Source organism: Motacilla alba, chromosome 1 (assembly GCF_015832195.1).
Source record: "Motacilla alba alba isolate MOTALB_02 chromosome 1, Motacilla_alba_V1.0_pri, whole genome shotgun sequence".
Lineage (NCBI taxonomy): Eukaryota > Metazoa > Chordata > Aves > Passeriformes > Motacillidae > Motacilla > Motacilla alba.
In genome coordinates, this window is record NC_052016.1 from 115,845,864 (window position 1) to 115,864,916 (window position 19,053).

The window sequence follows — 19,053 nt, forward strand, 5'->3', positions numbered from 1 at the left end:
CAGTCTCTTTGCACAGAAGATGCCTTCTGGCATTGAACTGGCTTTGATGTTACAGATGATGCAGAACTTTGCCCGCTCTGAGCTGAACTGGAGTCGTGCAACTGTTCTGACAGAGATTTTATTAGTAGACCATAAAAATCATCACAGCCTTATTGCTGCCCTTGGAAAGCTGGTTGCAGAATGAAGACCACAGAGCTGAATTTCCAGCATTGAGTACTTTAGTTTTAACTGGTTTTAAGCTTGTCTCTGTAACTCCTGATTCTCAGAGCAGAAGTCACTTTTTAAACTTTGTAAGTAAAAGCACAAATTCAAACCAAATGGATTTGTTAAGATGACCTACAGAAAGATGTAATAGCAGCAGCAGCCTCAAATTTAGAGCTAAAATGTTTGTTTTTATTATTTAGTGGTGATTTTAGTCTGCTTAGATGTTGATAAAGAGTCAAAAAAGGAGGCTCGATACTGATCTCAACAGAGCTGGTTTTGGTGTCCAGGCTGCCCCGGGCTTTGCTTCAGCAGCACTTCAGTGTCTCAGAATACTTCTCCCACGCTGCTGCTCCCTGTTCCCTGTGTCACTACAGACCCAGAGCCTTTTTTCCTTTCCCTGCGGCAGCTTCAGCTGGCAGGCTGCAAAATATTTATGCTCTTGTGTCTGTGCCTGGCTCCAGTTCTGATTGAATTTCACCTTGGTAGAGTATCCATTCACTACTAGTATAGCAGGCAGACTTTCCAGAGGGTGTGTAATAAATTGATCTGACTGTATTGTTCTCTTCAATAATAATAAGTGAAACTAAGTCTCTGGAAGCTTTCTGATACATAAAAATTTGGTAAAAGCCAATTATTACAGTTACATACAGAGCACTAGCATGTCTGAAGAAATGATGTATTCAATGTATTAAATTTGGTAGTTCTATAACTTCATCTATATCCTACAAAAATTGAGGAAGCAGAAGAGACTTTGGATGATTTGTGTCTTTTATATATATATATATATATATATATAATGCCACAATAATGACTTTGACTTTTCTTTTATCTTTTATTTGCTAGTTAATCTCCTTAACAAAGTGAAAAAGGACTTATCTTGCTTCATTTCTTTATTCTTACTCGTGCAAGTCTTCCCTGATTGTGTTGAGCTCCACAGTAGCAGCTGCAGTGAATTCAGCCGTGCTGTGGCTTAGTTAGGTGGGCATCCAGCCCAAGTGGACACTCCTATCCTACTGTAGCTGAGTATCTACATGATTATGGTCTTGGAATACTAAGAAGTCAGAGTGGGTTCTGCAATACAGTTCCATTATCTTTTTTTATGAGATTCATCAGGCAGTGCCTGATTCTCATTAAGTACCTGTATTTCAATTGCAGGTTTTTATTTTCTTGATACATTTGTATTGACTTCTCAACAGGATTTGAAGTCACTAGGATTATGCAAAGCATTAAAAATTTCACATCCAAACAAATAAGTTAATATAGTCCATTTTTATTTCCACCCTTGCAGGGTCAAAAGGCATTCCAGGTCTAGACTAGCCAGAGATTTTTATTTATCAGATACATTCATAATTAAGATGGGATGCAGTTTATTTTCCTCAGCAGGCTTTTTTTGTCTCCGTAGTTTGTGCATTTTGTATACTGCATTGTGAGAGAACACAGACCTTCTGAATATGAGTTGTTAAATAAAAACTTCGGAGGTTTGTCCATTCTTGAACTGTATTAACATTTTGCTGTTCTTCATCAATGCATTTCAGAAATGTATGATTATTTCCTTTTGGAAAACTAAAGTATTACCTAAAAGCTCATACCAATATGTATCAAATGCAGTATTTCTTAACATACCAGTTATTAAACCTTTATTCTCTTTGGAAATTGGAAAGTGCGTGCAGAAACAAGTATTTGTATCTTGTTTCTGAGAGCCAGAATCTGTAAATCAGGGTATTTTCAGCTACCTGCATTTTCCTGTGTTTCTTTTCCTTCTGCATCCAGTACAAAGCTGTCATAATTTCTCTCATTGCTCTTTTTGGGGATGGATTCCAGCCATAAAAATTAAATTCCCTAAGTTTTATCTTCTGGAGGAAGGGAACTTAATTTATAGTGCATTATCTACTCTTCAGTGCCTCTACATGTGGGCACTCTTAGGAGAGTCTGGCCTGACACTTGTTCCCTTCAGGAATGCCCACAAGGAGCTGGGGGAAGTAGGAAAAGCACTTGCAGTCCATCCCCAGGCATGGCTGTGTGCTGCATTCTTGATATGGATGAATTGTTCAGCTCATCACCTTGAGGTGATCACTGAGGCATGAGGCTGAAAGAAACCAAATTATTCAGACCTAGAGGGAAGTGAGAGGAATTGTGTGGAAAGTGGAAAAAAGCCATCTCTTATTCTTTCCTTTTTGAAGAGATTTCTGAATATTAATTTCAATGTTACTTAGTCAATGAACTTGCACAACAGGAGATGTTCATGTGCTCACCTGTGGTGCTGAAGAAAACCAAATTTGCATTAGGTGCAGTTGCAGAGCTGGATGTACTGAAGCCCTAGCGTCCTGATGAGCAGGGTAATTTGTGTGATGCACGCGTGTATGTAGTGTGTTCAGCTGCCAGCACAGGAGTCAGTGCTGTTTTGGAATTCAATCTTCACATCCTCATACAATCCTTTGCAAAAGGAGGATCACTGTCTAATGATTTGTAACCAAGTTGGGACTGACTGACCCTGGCTGGATGCCAGGTGCCCTCAGAGCTGCTCTGTCACCCCCCTCCACCATGGTCTGTACCATAGGCTCCAAGGGAATCTCAGCTCTGGCACCTGGAGCACCTCCTCCCCTTCCTTCTCCACTGGCACTGGTAATTTTCTAGCAGCTTCTCACAGAAGCCACCCCTGTAGTCTGGCCATGGAGATGCATTACAGTAATATACCACCGACATTAAACAAGTTGAGATTAGTTATGCCTAATTATGCTAATCAGTGCGGGCAAATACCACCACATGTTTCTAAAGCAAAAAACACAGTTTCCTTGCTGCCCTCCTTTTGTAACATTAAAAATCAGATGATTAAGGGAAAAAAAAAAACCTTCAGACTAACTGCAAATGAAGCAATGCACAAATGATTGTGTAGCCAAGAAAGTGCTACAAATGCATTAGTGTGGCAGTGCATTGAATCATTTTCCCCTCTTGCTGGCACAGTGTAGCACTAACCTGATGTTCCTGTTTCCTGACCTGAAATACCTGGAGAATTCCTTCATCATGCACTGCAGATGTACATCCTGGGTATTTCAGGCTGATGGATTCCAAAATTTTCCCAGTTACTGCATATGTAAAAATCATTGGGTCAGAGAGTTTGATGGAAACTGGAACATCAGAAGAAAAGAGATTGCTTCCAGCTTTCCTCCTTGGACAGAAAACTAAGGGAAGCAAATAAAGAATACTTGGGTCAAAACATTGGTTGCCTTTTAGGATTGTTTCATTTGATTCATCAAATAAGGTGAGGTTTTCTGTATGATTCAAAAAAATAGAAAGGGGCTACTTCCCCCCACACTCTCAAAAGAGCTCCCATTTCATGGCTGAGAGTTCTGGAGTGAAGGGAGCAAGTCTGCTTCAAAGTTGCTTAAGAAAAGTTTTAGACTTAAACATTGATAAAGGCAGCTGTCTGGTGTTTGTGACTCTGGGTAATAGTCATAAATATTTAAATCAAGAACTTCAGAGCATTCTGGCTGTCATGCCCTCAGGCAATTGCAAATATCATTTTGGATGTTGACAAGCAGGATTTGTTTGTTCTGTGTCAGCTTGAGCTGAGCATGTGCCTGTCTCTTCCAAGGACTCGTCTTGGGCACCAGCTTCCGTCTTGTTTCACCACCCATGACAGTGATGCTGAATTGAGGTCTCTGCATTTAGGACATTTTAGCAATAACTACTGAAATTGTAGGCCCAACTACTTACCACAGTGAGCAAAACTAGGAAAGGCCTTTTATCATATCAAATGAAGGGGAAGGCTTTGAAGAAGCTTTTTCTCAAAGGCATGTTTTTGGAGGAGTTCTAGTGTGAGGTTTTGGGTGTCTATTTTAGAAGTGACCTTTGTTGACTCTCCTCTTCTTATTCAGTGTTCTTAACAGAGGACAAAGCCAACTCTGTGTTAAAAAGATACCCAAGAGCCAACACGTTTCTGGAAGAAATAAAGCAAGGTGACATAGAACATGAATGCAGAGAAGAAATCTGTAGCTATGAAGAAGCAAGAGAAGCGTTTGAAAATGAGGAAAAAACGGTATGTGTATGTAAAGTTGGGTGGAGTGTATTTACACTAAACTTTTGGGTGTGCTGAATGCTTGTGTGTTTTCCAACATTGCATTGGATTTGGTTTTTGCACAGGGAAATTGTACTGGCAAGGCCAGTGATTTAGTGGCCAGAGTGGGACAGGGAACCTTGCAGATTTCTTCTGAAATTTACACAGGTGATACATTCCATTCTTCAGTAGCTGAGCTCTACATAAAAAAATAACAGTGTATTAAGGCATACTGGACATTTTAAGTTCTTGGCATCTTTTTGATGGCGTTAATGTGTCTCTCACACATAGCTGGGGAGATGGGTAAGGCTGGCATGAGAATTTTCTGATTTATTAAAATGAAGTTGTAGGACATGTGGTTTCCCTTCAAAGCTGCTTCTTTCTGTAGCTGTGAAGTGCCTGCACACATGTGTTTTTACCTCCCAAACTTGACTTGGCGTGACTATTCCTAATGATAGCTCATTGTGTAATTAAAAATAATGTATACAATGAGAAAACTTGTATAAAATTCTAACTCAATATCGCTTCTGCTTTTTGTTCCAGTCACTAGAGAAAACGTAACCTAAACATGTTGTTTCTCAGCTTCTCTCTCCCATTTAGGAACATTTTATGTTATGGTAATTAGCATTTCCCTTGCAGAGGTATTTGGGAAGTAGTTAAATAGAAATAATTACATTTCTTTTCTGCCACAAGTGTTGAAGGAGCTTTCAATAAGGTCCTGACCTTTTATCCGTTTCCACTACTGTATCCTTTTTCCCTGCTGCTGTGTTCTGTGGGGAGTTGCTAATGGGTCAGGCTCTGCTAATGTGCAGTGGTGCCTGACCAGCCCCATGTACTTGGGCTTTATTTAGTGCATTGTCCCCCAGCAGTATCCATCCACACAGCCACTTAGTAATACTTAACATCTGTGCCCCAGAGGAAGGGAATGGATGCAGTAGACTGGGAACATGATAAAGTGTATGAAGAGGAACACAGGATCACAGCTTTCATAGTATAGATAGACTGGAATTCAAATGGGGGCTGTAGCTTATTTATCTCATGATAACTTTTTGTCTAATCTCTGTATTTTTTATCTTGTCTGCGTGCTTTGTTTTTCTGCAGTCATCTGGGCAGGTCTGCAACATGCAGATTTGTAATATTAAAAAAATATTGAGCAGTTCCCTCAAGTTATTTTTGGTGCATGAGCTTTTAATTAGCATTGTGTATGTCAAGTGTGCATACATGCCATTCAGTATTTTCAAGACAGGCTTGGGGATTTTGACAGATTCCAATTTACTATTTGAAACTATAAAGTTAGTTATAAAGATAAACCTGTTAGGTGTTAGGCTAGAGCCAACAGGGAAGAATTTGCAGGACTTTGTGGGTAAAATAGAATATGAAATTATTTGTTGACAAATGTAATGCATGTGGAGGAACTGGGGACATTCATTATAATATAATATTGACTCTGAACAGAATTTGGGAATGAGATCTGGATTTCAATCTATGAAGATTTCAGTTTAATGCTGAGCAGTTAAACAAAGCCAAAACAAAGAACCCCGAGTTCTAAGAATCTGAAACAAAGGAACAGGGATCAAAGTAAAGAGCTTACCCACATCTTGAGTGTCTACAGCTCTCATCTCTTTAAAAGTAAATTCGTAGGTGAGGAAGGACCAGAGAAGTGTGACAATTGCTCAAAGATATGGAAAGACTTGTATAACAACAATAGACCATAAAATAATTGAATCAGGGGATATGTGATGATGTCTGTGAGGTGAAGGCTGAGCTGAGGTCAGTCACTTGCCATCCTTCTGATAGCAGAGCTAAGAGGGCCTCAGAGGAAACTGGAAAGGTGCAGGTTCAGAGCAAATAGAAGTCTCTCCTCACCACAGCTAATGGAGCTGTGGACTGCCCTGCCACAGGATGTCTCAGATCCTAAAAGCTTGTATAGGTTCAGAGAACAGTGATGTAAATGAAGGGAAGTTAAATCAGTCTGGAGCCATTAATTAAAAGGAATCAACTCTGGCTAATGGAAGTTCTTAAGGTACAAATTTGTGAAATCTGGGAGAGTATCTCCCAGCAGCAGCACAGTAGCCTGCCTGTGTTTGAACTCTTTCAGCAGTCTCTAATGATTACTGTCAGAGAAGGTAGCAGATAAGGTGAGCCCTCGGTGTGACCTTGTAAAGCTGTTCATTGGTGCTGCATGTGGTCCCTGGTCAGGTCTCAGAGGTTGTTGGGAGGCTAAAAGATTTATTCAAAGGTTACTGTGCTAATTATCTGAGTGGGATTGTAGCACTGATATTAATTTAATTTCCATTAGCTAATTTTTTTTAATTAAACTGCATGAAGATTTTAAAAGCTGGAAATCACAGATTTTCATTTGCCTTGCAAATTTCCAGCGATTTTTTAATATTGCAAAAATTGCCAGGTTCTCTTCGTTGCTTTATTCAAGCAAAACAAACAAACTAGTGATAAAAAGCTTAGTAAGCAACTCAAAACTTGTCAATACCAGATCTAAAATTACAAGATCAAGTAAGACTTCTGTTGCTCTCTGTGTAATTATGGATGCTGGATAAATTCTCATAAGAGAAGATGTGAATCTTTTCCTGCTACTTGAAACTGGGGGCAGACCAGAAGGGATGAGTGTAGCAGGTGCACTCACTTCCCCTGACTGCTCTGTTCTCACCCTCTGCCTGGCGAATACCCAGCAGTCTTCTGACTGGTTTATTATCAGTCCACCTTAAAAACAAGTCAGGCAATCGAAAAAGAATCATTTCAGGATGACAATGGTGCCAGATGTAGTAAAGGCCTCCTCTGAAATTCTCAAGAGAGTGTGAATCTTGACTTCCTTGTGGATCCCTTATTTGATTCAGCATTCAGATCCAGCTGACTGATACTGACTCTGTTCTGAGAAGTATTACAAATGAAAGGAAAACAGAATTCTGGAAAATTTTGCTGTAAGTGTCTTCAGGATGTCTTTGAGAATTCCTTTTCATTATTTCAAACTGGATTTGCTGAAGCACTAAGGTACATTCAGAAAAATAGTTCTTGGCAGGAATATATGTTAGATGTTTTCCAAGTATTTTCCATTGCAGTTATCTGATTCTGTGGCCTGCTTAAGTTTTTCAGCCTTATAAGGCTTTTACACCTGGTATTCCCAGTTGGACAGCACTCAGGGATAAATGATTACTGAAATGCCCTTTTCATTAATCACAAGTTAGTAATTTTGTCCAGCAGAAAGTCTTTCCTGTTGTTAGTTAAAGAGACCAGCAGTTGTGGGAGAGATGTTTGTGCTGGGAGTTTTCCAGTTTATAAATTACTCTTTAACTTTCTGTATGAATTTTACCAATACTTTGTAAATTTTCAGTCTTCTCCCTCTTGGTCTTTTTCAAACAGTAGTTCTTTTACAAACAGCAGTTTGTACAAATCCTCACACTGTGTAAACTCATCTAAGTTGTCTGTGGCTTTGTTAGGCAGGATTTGACTCTGACCAGATGTCTTGTCCTCCTCCTGAACCATCCAACCTCCTGAACATACAGCTGCAGTGTAGCTGTAGGATGGCAGAGCAGAGGGAGATCTTGGCAGCTGTGCAACTCAGACCTGAAGGATGCATTTCCTGCAGTTCATATCAGTTGTGGCAGTCTGGGGCTAAAAGTCTTTGTGCTTCTCTTGGAGAGCTGACTTGCAAAAATACAAGCTGGGAACCCAAGATCTCTTATGCTAAAAAGGTTATTTCTTGTGGGGTTTTGTGGAGTTGTTGTTTTGGTTGCTTGTTTTTTTCTTTTCCCATGAAAAACATTTAAATATTTTTTTTTAACGACTAAGCAAGTTTTTATTCCTTAGTGTTTTTCACTTGTGGCAGAACTGTATTCCTCTGTCTATGTAAGATAGCGATAGACCTAAAGTAATTTCCGGCCTGGGAATGGGGAGTGTCTAAACTGTCTTGAGTTTTCTTTGCCTTGCAAGTAAATGAAAAAGGACATTAAACTACTTTCATCCTTAAGGCAGTTTACACTCTTTTAGCTCTTTATGCATTTGTCTGGTCACATCACCAAGTCAAGCATCCCCAAAGCTACACACCCTGTTCTGCTCTAAGTGCCTCCCACTCTGGGAGAGCAGAACAGATTTTCTGCTGCTTTGCTGAGTAGCAGAGTGCCAAGGTGCATTTCCTCTGCAGTCTGTAACACATAATAAATTGTTAGGGGAGAAATGTAATTACTTATTTTTCATCAAAACTACCTTTCTCCTCCAAAGAGTCTTTAAAATGACATTTCCTTGCATTGTATATGTAATGATTCTCAGTAAATCTTTGGTCTTAAAAACAAAAATTTTACAGTTTTATTTCTTTGCTGCCATTGAGGCCACAGAACAGTGATGAGGGAATTTGGTCCCAGTACATACAGCAGGATTTCATAATCCTAATTAATCCTTTTCTGTTTTTTTAGTTAACAATATATTATTTATTCCACTAAGCAATCTAGTTAGTTTTATTCTTACTAGATGCAAAAGTAATAGGTATTCTCAATTGCCTGGTAGTCTGGTGGGGGAGAGGGTGAGGTGTTTGGTTCTGCCAGGCTTTGTCATGCGGAGATCCCAAAAGCCTTCAGTTGTGCAGCTGATGGCATTTTTCAGTTTTAGTTCCCCCCAAAATACATTTTCCTAAACTCAGAATTGTTGGTTTGGGATTCACTGTGGAACACATGTCAAGGACAGCCCTTGTAGAGAAGTATTTAGAGTCCATCTTTCCAGTCTGTCTTGCTTTGTTTGAAGCCAATGCCACCTGACACAGCTTAGCTGATTTGGACCTGGGTTCACATCAAAGAGCGGCATTGTGACAATCTGCTTGTCGTGTCAAGCCTTTAAATTTAGGGAAAATGCCTGATCCTGGATTGGTATAGGAGTTTAGATTGTTTTGGTTTTTTAATTTGCACATAGATGTAAGAACAACTGAATTTATCTTTGGAAAGGAAAATTTACAGGAGAGTCAATTCTTTAATGTACATGGCATTGCTCTAAACCTGAGTAAATCCTGATCCAGAAGTGTTGATAGTGTGTGTTTTGCCCATGGTGTCCTGGTCCTGCCTTTGCACAGGGAAAGCTTGACCTCCATGCTAGAGGGATCGTGCTGCTTCTGGACTCAAGCTGCCTCTGGGGTCAGTTTGGTGGCATTTTCTGTTTAATGCTCATCATGTGGCATCAGGCCTGAGCTAAAAAAAATGACAAATCTGATTTGTCTGTGCACAAAGTCAGTCTGCAGCCTAAATACATCATTTACTAGGAACTGAGCAATTACAATTTCAATTCTACCTGGTGACTATTTTATAAATAGTTGCATGAAATGTGTGCTGTCATTTAAAATTAATGTGATGCTGGCAGGAGGATGAGACGGTCAAGTCTGTGCATTTTTAAAGAAAACTAGAGTTCAGAGATTCTGGCATGAACTGGGGGGGGGGGTGTGTGTTATTAATTACAGGTTTTTGAGGTTTGGGTTTTTAATTATACTACAATATACTAAAATGTTCTAAATTATGGCTGTAAAACTCCGTGGAAGTGTTTCATAGTAGGAGAGACATTACAGGTGAGGATGGCTACTCTTTTGAGGAAGGGTATGCTTTTCTTTTGTTCTGTTTCTTCACAGCATTCACTGCAGAAGAAATTTGATGGTAACATGATATTTGTGCTCCCATTTGCTCATAATAATATAGCAAAGAGGCCTTTCAAGTATTGGTGTCCCCCTTCATCTTTGTTTTTGCTTGTTCATATTTTCACTTTATGTTCCATTTATCTGTAGCTCTGCTGTCAAGGTTTCTAGAATATAATAACCTGTGTAATAGTCTCACAGTTGTGAGGCTATTTTTAACTGTAAACAGAGGATCTGGATCAACTCAAAATAAGCTGACGGTGATTGCTGTATGAGCCAGAGGGTGGGGCATGTCTCAATTATGATAAGACAGTGCAGCACAGTTGTGCTTAGCCAAAATGGTCTGTCACTGTGGGCTAGTGTTTCTGTGTCAAATTGTACTAGTGTATTATTTCAGTTTTGAAACAAACAAACCCTAAACTTGTGCCTTGAGTGGTGCTGAGAGATTCTCATCTACCAGATGGCTGATGTGCATGCTGATTAGGCAGGGGCTTTTGAGATATTTTTTTTCCTAGTTTGTTTTATGGTTAGGTTTTTTTCTTTTCTGAGTGTATTTTCACTTAGTCCTGTCTCTGCTGCGTGTTTGTAAACACTGAGTGCAAATATAAGAATGTTAAAAGTGGTGAGGAGTTTGTTTACAAAACCAAATCCCTTTTATATCACTAATCACATAAGAAGTAAAATTGAAAGTTTGTATGTGCTTATCCATGTCAGTTCTTATTTAATCATCAATATTTGAAATGCCTTTTTTTTTGTCCTCACTCTTTGAAACAACTTGCTTACATTGCTTGTTTTTTATTAACTGTGTTATCGTTTCTGACATGTTGTGTCTTGCTCTTCTAGAAAGAGTTCTGGAAAGTCTACAAAAACGGACTCCAGGGAGAAAGTAACACAGGACATAGCTGGTATTCATTTTACCTTGCATTTCCATTAATCATTGGCCTTTTTGTTATCCTCATTGTCGTTTTTGTCATCTGGAGATGCCTGTTTAAAAAGAAAATGCGCAGGCAGTCGGTGTACGTGCACAGGGGAGCCCCCGGAGCGCTGGGCGATGGTGCTGATGGCAGAGGGCCCCTCCCGCCGCCTCTCAGCATTGTTCATTCCCCGCAGGAGGAAATGTATGAAGTCAGTGGGCTCTCTCCAGGAGGTCTGAGCTATTCGGATGCACGGTCAGACTCAATATCCACAAGGCTCTCAAACTGTGATCCTCCTCCTTCCTATGAGGAAGCCACTGGGGAAATCAGTGTGAGAAGAAGCGAAACTGAACAGCATTTAGATCCACCCCCACAGTACGAAGACATTGTGAATTCCAGTTCAGCCAGTGCCATTGCACTAACCCCCATTGTTACCAGTACCAAGTAAAACAAGAAGAATGCCATGGACCTTTTAAAAATCATTAATCATTTTGTAGCACTTTATCTTGGCTTATTATGCATTTCTGTAATTTAATGGACTTGTATACAATGAATTTCACCTTTTTTAGGTTCACTCGTTCTTTGGGTTTGGGATCTTTTTTCCCCTCTCGAATGTCTTAAAAGACAAGGAATCTGTATGGAGAGTGTAGTGCAGATACAGATGTGGTGCTCTGTCATACTTCTCAAAAGTACCTCTGTTTTGAAGGACATCACTTGTTTTATTCCAAACACTGTCCACATTCCCCACAAGATTTGTGGGATTCCCCTCCCCTTTCTTACTGCAGACTGTTAGAATTCCCTGCAATAGGGAATCCTTAAGCAACATTTTAATAGTTATTTACACTAGAGGGGACTGAATTTGCAGTATTTTCTCTTGTCTGGTTTGTTCCTTTTTCTCACCTCGATTTTTTTTATATGCTGCACCCTCTCCTGGCCCTCAGGAGGCTGGGAGCCTTTGTGTTCAAACCAGGATCTCGTGTAGAGAATGCTGGTGTAACAGCAATAATTCCAGAGTCCTAGCAGGAGAGGTGTATTCTAAAGCTTTTGCTATTACAGCTCAAAATTCTGTAAATGCTTAGAAGCTGACAATTCAAGATACTAAGTGGTGAATTTGATGGTGTAAGTTTTTGTCTGTGTTCTGCCTTTCCTGTTTTCCTATCTGGTTTTACTTTTGTATTCTAGAGGTGAGAAGTGTGCATATGGTAACTTCAGAACTTGAAAGTTCATGCAACAGTAATAGTGAAGTACTCAAGAGTGGATAAAATCCTGATTGTGGATTTCCTACTGCGATTTTCACTGGGACCAGGATGTAATCTATAAGCACATACACCCAAAGGCATTACTTTCCTTTTTAAAGGGAGAAAAGGAAAGAAATTCAGTGTCTTCCTTTTTTCCCCAAATATGAAAACCTTCCTCAAGGTTTTGCCAGCTATAAACCCTTTCCTCAAGTTCTGATACTCCCTTGTCTACTGACATCTACCTTGTGTACACCTTGTACTGGTGCCTGTGTAAATTCTTCGCAGAGAATATAAATATCTTTTTTTCAACAACAAATAAATTTATTGCTTATCCATTCCAACAAGGAATTTTAAGAACATGCAGGCATAACCCCAAGCATTAGTGTGGGTTGACTTTTTGAGGCTGAAGAGATGGATGCAAGTTACATACAGGCTTGTACAGAATTTCATCCACTTGGTTTAGGTGGTACAAATTCTAGTGTGGTGATTCTTCTTTTACAGGTTGATTTAAAAGTTAATTGCTCAGTTTAATTTCTGAATACTAAGTTTCAGTTATCTTTCTTCCCACACCAAGTAGCATGGCAATAGCTTAGTACTGTGCTTTGTTCTACTAATCAATTAACACCATTTGAAACGTGTTGAGCCCTGAAGGACTAAATTATGTTATGTTGGCTTTCTTACAACAGAAACCCAAACTGTCTTGTTTCAAACACCTCAGATGAAGTGCCAGTGCCATCTGTTTGAAATTGCTCTTAATGCCCCTCTTATGGGCTCTTATGGCCCAACTGTTCCCAAAGGATTGTTGGGAAGGAGACTGGAAGGAATTGGATGGTTATAGATGGGTGTGTAAGTGTTCACTTTGATAAGAATATGATTTAACCTATTGACAAGTGCAGTCAGGAGTTCTCATTTTTGGCAGAGTAGGTTGCCTTTGTTGCCTGCTGGGGATCTTCAGCTGCTAAGGCAAGTTGTATTAGAGATGATCTCCTGGCCAAACTCCTGGCTCCCTTGTCGAAACAGTAATTCGTATTTACATTCATTATATATAATAGATATATTAAGATAAGTAGATAAGTACAGTATATTTTGGACACTTGTAGTAAAAAATTGCCTGGGTTTTGTTTGTGGACGGTCAGACCTTTTCTTTTGAAGTGGTTTTAGCTCTTGTGAATCCTGAATTGCCACTTGGGGAAGTTAAAGCTCCTTTCAAACCGAGCAAGAGTTAATAAAGAAACTGCTTTAGGCAGATTCAGCAGAACAAAGTGCCTCATCCCAGCATGCAGGAAGCACCTCAGGAAGAGCTGGTACTTCCATGTCTGTGCCATATTGGCACCTCCTGTGCCTGCCAGCACAGATAGGAGTTTTAGCAGTAACTTCCTTGTCAGGATATAGGACTTTCCTGTAGGAAATGCATGGAGATCACCCATATTGCATTAAGTTGTTGAGCAGCTGTCATCATCCCTGAACAAGGGCAGTCTGCTTTAGTAGCTTACAGATGAGGTGGCTTTTCCCTTCTTTGTGTTTTCTTTACTCTGTATTCCACTGCCCCTTTTGAAGGGTTTGTTTGTGGCTCCTAAGTTGAGTATATTACTTTATCCTGTTACTATGTCCTGTAGATACTTTTATGTGCAATCCAAAATTGATGCTTGCCGTTCCAAAAGAAGTCACAACCAAAAACTTAGTGATCTATAAGCTAAATTAATTAGACAATGCCTTTTCCGTGAGTACATGAGTATGAAAGCCATTGCGGGCTATAAATTTTTGTCTTGATGAATAAATTTAATATCTAAACAAAACCTGTGTGGGACAGTTGTGCAAATGCATTTTCTCTAAAACGTGAACAGTTTTCTCCATGTTGGAATAGTGTCAACTTACAAATTGTTTGTTCTGTTTTGTGAAATGTGGGAAAATAGCTTAGTTTTGTGGTTGGCTTTTCTAACCAGATTGAAAAATAAAATTTTATTTGTACTGGGGTTTTTTACAGCTTTTTTTATTTCTTTTTGTTTTACCTATCCTGTAATTGCGTTGTCATGCAATAAATATAAATTTACAGTCATACCTCTCTAAGGTTTTGCAGCTCTGAATGCAGTGCTGTCTTGACTGATGACATGAATGGTCAGGATACTGCCTTTCCCACTTCTGAATGTAACACTGAATTTCATCTTGTATTGGGACTGAAATGATTTAGCTACTAAAACTAACTTAAAGGTGGCACTGTTTTAAGAAATTATGGAAATTAATTATTTGCTTAGATGATATTAACATTAGTGAAGGTTGTTCTCTCTTCACTGGATATAAATAACCTCTGATTACAGTATTGTATATTTTAAAGGGGTTTGGTTTACATTAAATGATCCTATTTAAACATTTTTTGCCGATGTTTATAGAAAATTTTTTGTAACATTTGTTTTTCAATATGCTAAATAAAAATTTTTAAGATGCCTCTAATGTTTCAAAACATCAATTTTACGCAACTACTGTGAGTATTAACTTTGTGTATTTAAGTGGTCTTTTAATTTCCATTGTTCTATGGACTTAATCCGTTTCATGAATCAATTGTTTTGATGATATAAAATACAGTCATAATTTTGTTTGTGGGTAGGCAATTCTACTGTTTTAAAATTAAGGCTCAGTTTTTATCAGAGTTGTGAATTTGTATTGTTTCCTATTTTTAAAAAAAAAAACATTTAACACTGAGATGAGCTCATTTGCTTAGTCTGGTGTTAATAACACCAAGGCTGTGGTTCAATCCCTGTATGGGCTGTTACTTAAGAGTTGGACTTGATGATCCTTCTTGGTCCCTTCCAACTCAGAATATTCTGTGATTTGTTGTAGCCATAACAGAATAAGTCACAGTCTGAGGGAAAGGAAACTAGCAAAAAATGTTGGAGGACCTAATTTCAAAGTTCCCTTCAGCCACTTGAAAGTGGTGACAGCATGCCATGTCAGCTCTAGGAATGATGGATTAACAGAGAACAAAACCAAACCCAACCTTGTGTAATAATCCCTGCTGAAAACTGGAGGTCTCCATTCCAGGCAACACAAAGTGGTGTCATCCCTTCCCACTCTGGTAATCAGGATAAAGTGTCCCTGGGATTGTCCAGCAGGGCAGGGTGTGTGGGAGAGGCTGGAGAAGCCCAGGGCGAGGTTTGCATCTCAGGGCTGTGAACTCAAGTGCAGTTTTGTGCTGCTCTGAACAAAAGGGCAAAGAAAGGTTCTTGAAGCAGCAAAGGGCAGTGACTCCCCAGGCTGTCAGTGCAGTGTGGGCCTGTGCTCCTCTTAGGAAGCTTTCATTTGTGTAGCCCAGGCCAGCACCATCCAGCCAGGACACTGCCTGGGTTAGGTGGGGCTCGCTGTGCACACACACAGTCGTGTCCTGCCACACATCCGTCAGCACTGTGTGCCCGTGGCTCAGCCCTGCAGGCCTGGCTTCCAGCTGCGGGAGCATGGGGGATGCTGCACTGGGGTCATGAATCTCAGTGTCTATAAAAATCAGATCATTGTGCAGGTTACCAGTGATGAATGCTCGTTATTTATTGTTTCTCGTGCCCAGAGCACTGTGCTGTGCTGCTCTAAATCACACTGATAGATTTCTTTTTATTTTCTGCATAATGTGAGCTTTGTAAATGTCTCCTAGTGCCACTTGCTGATTTTTAAAAAGAAGGAAAACCATGTTCAGCTGAAAGCACTGAGGTGACATCTGTACTTTTTCATTGCTTGCTGCATGCACATTTGATTGATTTGCTACAGGGTAATTGAACTTTGAATTTTGCCAGAAAGTTGAAGTACACTTTTCTTCTGCAGGGGTATCTCAGTAATTGTATTTTTCATTTGGCAGTGAGTTATTGAGTGCTAAGTAAGAAGTCAGTGCAGGAAAGGTCTTGCTTATGCTATCACCATGTCTATCTGTCTGTAGTTAGATACAGATATCTCCAGCACATATATTATACAGGACTTGCTTACCATTTAGATCTGTGCAAATGTTTGTTGTAATATCAGATCTGTGTCCTCTTTGCCTGTCCTCTGTGTGTGTATCCTACAATAAAGACACACTGACACACTGTTGTTTTCCCCTTCAGGAACAAAGAATAAGAATCAAAGTGACAATTTTCAGCGTGCTCTGCTGTTTCCTTCTCCTCTTGTGAAGCACTGTACATTACTGTGTGGCTCCCAGAGTTAGCTGAGGAGCTTAAAGCAAGAAGCAAACAAGTATTTAAAAAATTCCTTTTGATACTGCCAGCAATGAAATCTCTGCATAAGGAATAATCTGTACCAGATTGTCTCCCTGGCCTTTCCTGTGGTGTGGGATGTGTTTTCCTGCACAACAGACCCTGGATCAATTCCATGGGTCAGAGGCTCCAATTTGATTTTTCTTTATTTTCTCACGCAGCTCTTGCCGCTGGCAGCGGCGCAGCAGCCGCTCTCGGCTGTGCACAGGGACTCTGAGCTGTTTGTTTGGTGACACACGTCTGTACATAAGTGGCTCTGGGACCCAGGTTTCCCTGCTTTCTCCCCTGACCTTGCTGGTCTGCTCACACCCAGGCCAGGCAGCATTCAGTGCTGGACAAGGAGCTGAGGGGATGAGCAGCGTATGGGACCAGAGGCAGGTGTCACCCTGCTGTGGCACACAGTGGGGCACAGTCTGTTATCACCTGTGGCCTTTTCCCTACCAGTCTGAATGCAGCCACCTCATGTGGGTTGTTTCCAAGATTAAAACCACTGCAGGCAGCATTTCCTGCCAGAACTTTCTGTGTAGAATGGTCCTGTCAAAGAAAGCAAGGGCGATGCTCAAACATTTTCCCCAGCTAGTACCCCTAAACTCTCTTAGCACAAGTAGTTTATTGCCATTTACTATTAGAATTACTATTTTTATTCCTTTCCTTATGCTTTTGTTGTGTCTGCTTTTCTGTTCATGGTTGTATTCTGACCATAGGTTTTTCCGTAAAGATGGGTAACGGTAAAATATACATGTAATCATGAGAAGCTACATGTTTTGTTTTTTTTTTTTCATTTTTCTGTTTCTGGGTAAGTTGGGTTTTTTTCCTCTTACCTTGCTGGTTTTGGCATTTTGTTTAATAAAACTGTGAATAATTATACCTCCTTTTTCTGCTCCCCCTAAAATCTTTCACATGCTTCTTTAGGAAAGTGCCTAGCAATTGATGTTTTTATTGTGCAGATTCTCTAAAAGAAATGTGGCTTTGAAAATCATTTCTAAGGTTATTTTCTCTTCAATCATTTTTTTCAGCCTTATGAAGTGTTACTTGTGGCTTAGTTTCCCTTTTCTTGCCTAGTTGTGCTTCCACCCTTGTTACCTTCCAGCCTTTCCACACAGGCAGCTTGGCTCCATGAAAACACCCATCTCCACTGGCAGGAATGTTAAAAAAGGGGGGTTCTGCTCTGCCCATTCCTTTCAGATTTCAGCATTTACTGCATAACCCAGCATTGACTTCCTGACAATTGTTCACAAATCCTGATCCCAGTGCCAAGTTGTCAGCAAACCCCCAGCCCCTGAGGAGGGCTGGCTCTCACCCTGACCTTCACCCACAGCCCTGGAGCAAGGATTTGAACTTGAGCTGCCTCTATTGCAGGGCATTAGGCTGCTCTGAATATTAGACTGAGCTTGCAGTCTTTATCTTTCTCAAGCTTCAAAATCCTTTGAAATTCTCTATACTATATGCAGATCCCTGGGTATAGTGAATTTAAACTACTTAACATAGACTTAATTTACTTACTTACTTCTTATGGATTGTTGGAAAGCAGACCAATATATTTCTATTATGGGATATCATAGGGTGTCTGTTTGAGCTGCTCTCTTGATTTTTTTTTTTATATGCTGGTGACACCAACCTTGGTATTACACTTTATGGATCACAAATTTCATATGGAACCTGAGAAATCTTCACCAGTGTAGGTTTTGTTTGTTTTTGACAAAATAGCATGATCCCATAAGCAATTTTAGCTTCACTGAATTACTGTTCAGTATAGAAGTGTTTATTAAGAAAATTCCTGAGTAGCAGCAGTTGATGGTTTTATGATTGACTACAGTGATGTCTCCTAGCAACATGACTGAAAAAAGATCATCCCATGTTGCTCATTTGTCCAGAGATTTCCAGATTGCTGCGTTTATCTTGATGAGGCTGACTAAGTCATCTCACTTCACCAGTACTCCCTGCACCACATTTTGTGCCCATTTTGTGTTGAAAAGGGTTCTCCAAAGTCCCACCAAAGGTGTAAGGCCTTTTCCCAGAGTCCTGTTTTGGGGTGTGCAAAATCCCCCCCAAGCAGCTGAGTAGTGCTGCCTCACATCCCCAGAGCGTTCCCTTCCCATGGCCTGCCCTTTCCCAGGGCTCTGGTGTGCCAGGGCTTGCAATGGCTGGAGGCCTGTGGAGTTCACTTTGTTGTCTGACACAGGATTTCAGCACCAGGTACAGCCTGTGGACCTTTCATCTGGCACCTCCTGTGTGCTGGTGACAATGACAAACTAGTAACTTGCTCATAGTCATCATCCTTTCAATTATGCTTTCTTTTACAGAGATTATTGTTGTTGGCAGTGAACAATTGCTCCTCTTCCACAAGATGTCACAGGTGAGATTCTGCAAGGGGCTGCCCTTTTAATTTCTTTGGGGCAAGTTCTAAAAGCTGCAGGTTTTTTACATGGCTTTGAAGGCAGTTTAAACAAATCCTGTGAAGGTAGCTTGGGAGTGTTCCTGCCATCACTGTCCAGCGCCTGATACAAATTGTGCTCTTCCCTTTGTTACTTAAACTGCAGGCGGGTGAATTAGTTAATTTTAATAGAATGCTACAGGGTGAGTTTTGCAAATCTAATTATTTGAAGGGCACTCAGAAATGTTAAAAGGTCTCTTTTAAGGCCAGATCTGAAGAAAGCAGTGCAATTAAATAATAGTCTAGTATTTTTGCTTTTTAAAAAAAAAAAAAAAAAAGGAAGGGGCCAGTTCAACTGAAGTAATTACTTTTCTAGCAGTTGTTTAAAAGTCCTCCAAAGCCCTTGGTTTTGCTCATGTA

At 40.1% G+C, this 19,053-nt stretch overlaps 1 protein-coding gene across 6 annotated transcripts in view; it reads left to right on the forward strand.

Annotated features, from left to right (window-relative positions):
* Positions 1–18,512, forward strand: part of PRRG1 (proline rich and Gla domain 1) — a 35,268-nt gene extending 16,756 nt beyond the window's left edge. For 5 of the 6 annotated variants that reach the window (XM_038136360.1, XM_038136384.1, XM_038136378.1 and 2 more), the window contains 2 exons: positions 4,080–4,240; positions 10,722–18,512. In XM_038136360.1, the coding sequence (XP_037992288.1) occupies positions 4,080–4,240; positions 10,722–11,240 (680 nt within the window). In that variant the 3' untranslated portion in view covers positions 11,241–18,512. The remainder of the gene's footprint in view (positions 1–4,079; positions 4,241–10,721) is intronic. The other variant, XM_038136348.1, reaches the window with a different exon arrangement.
* Positions 18,513–19,053: the final 541 nt, after the last annotated feature.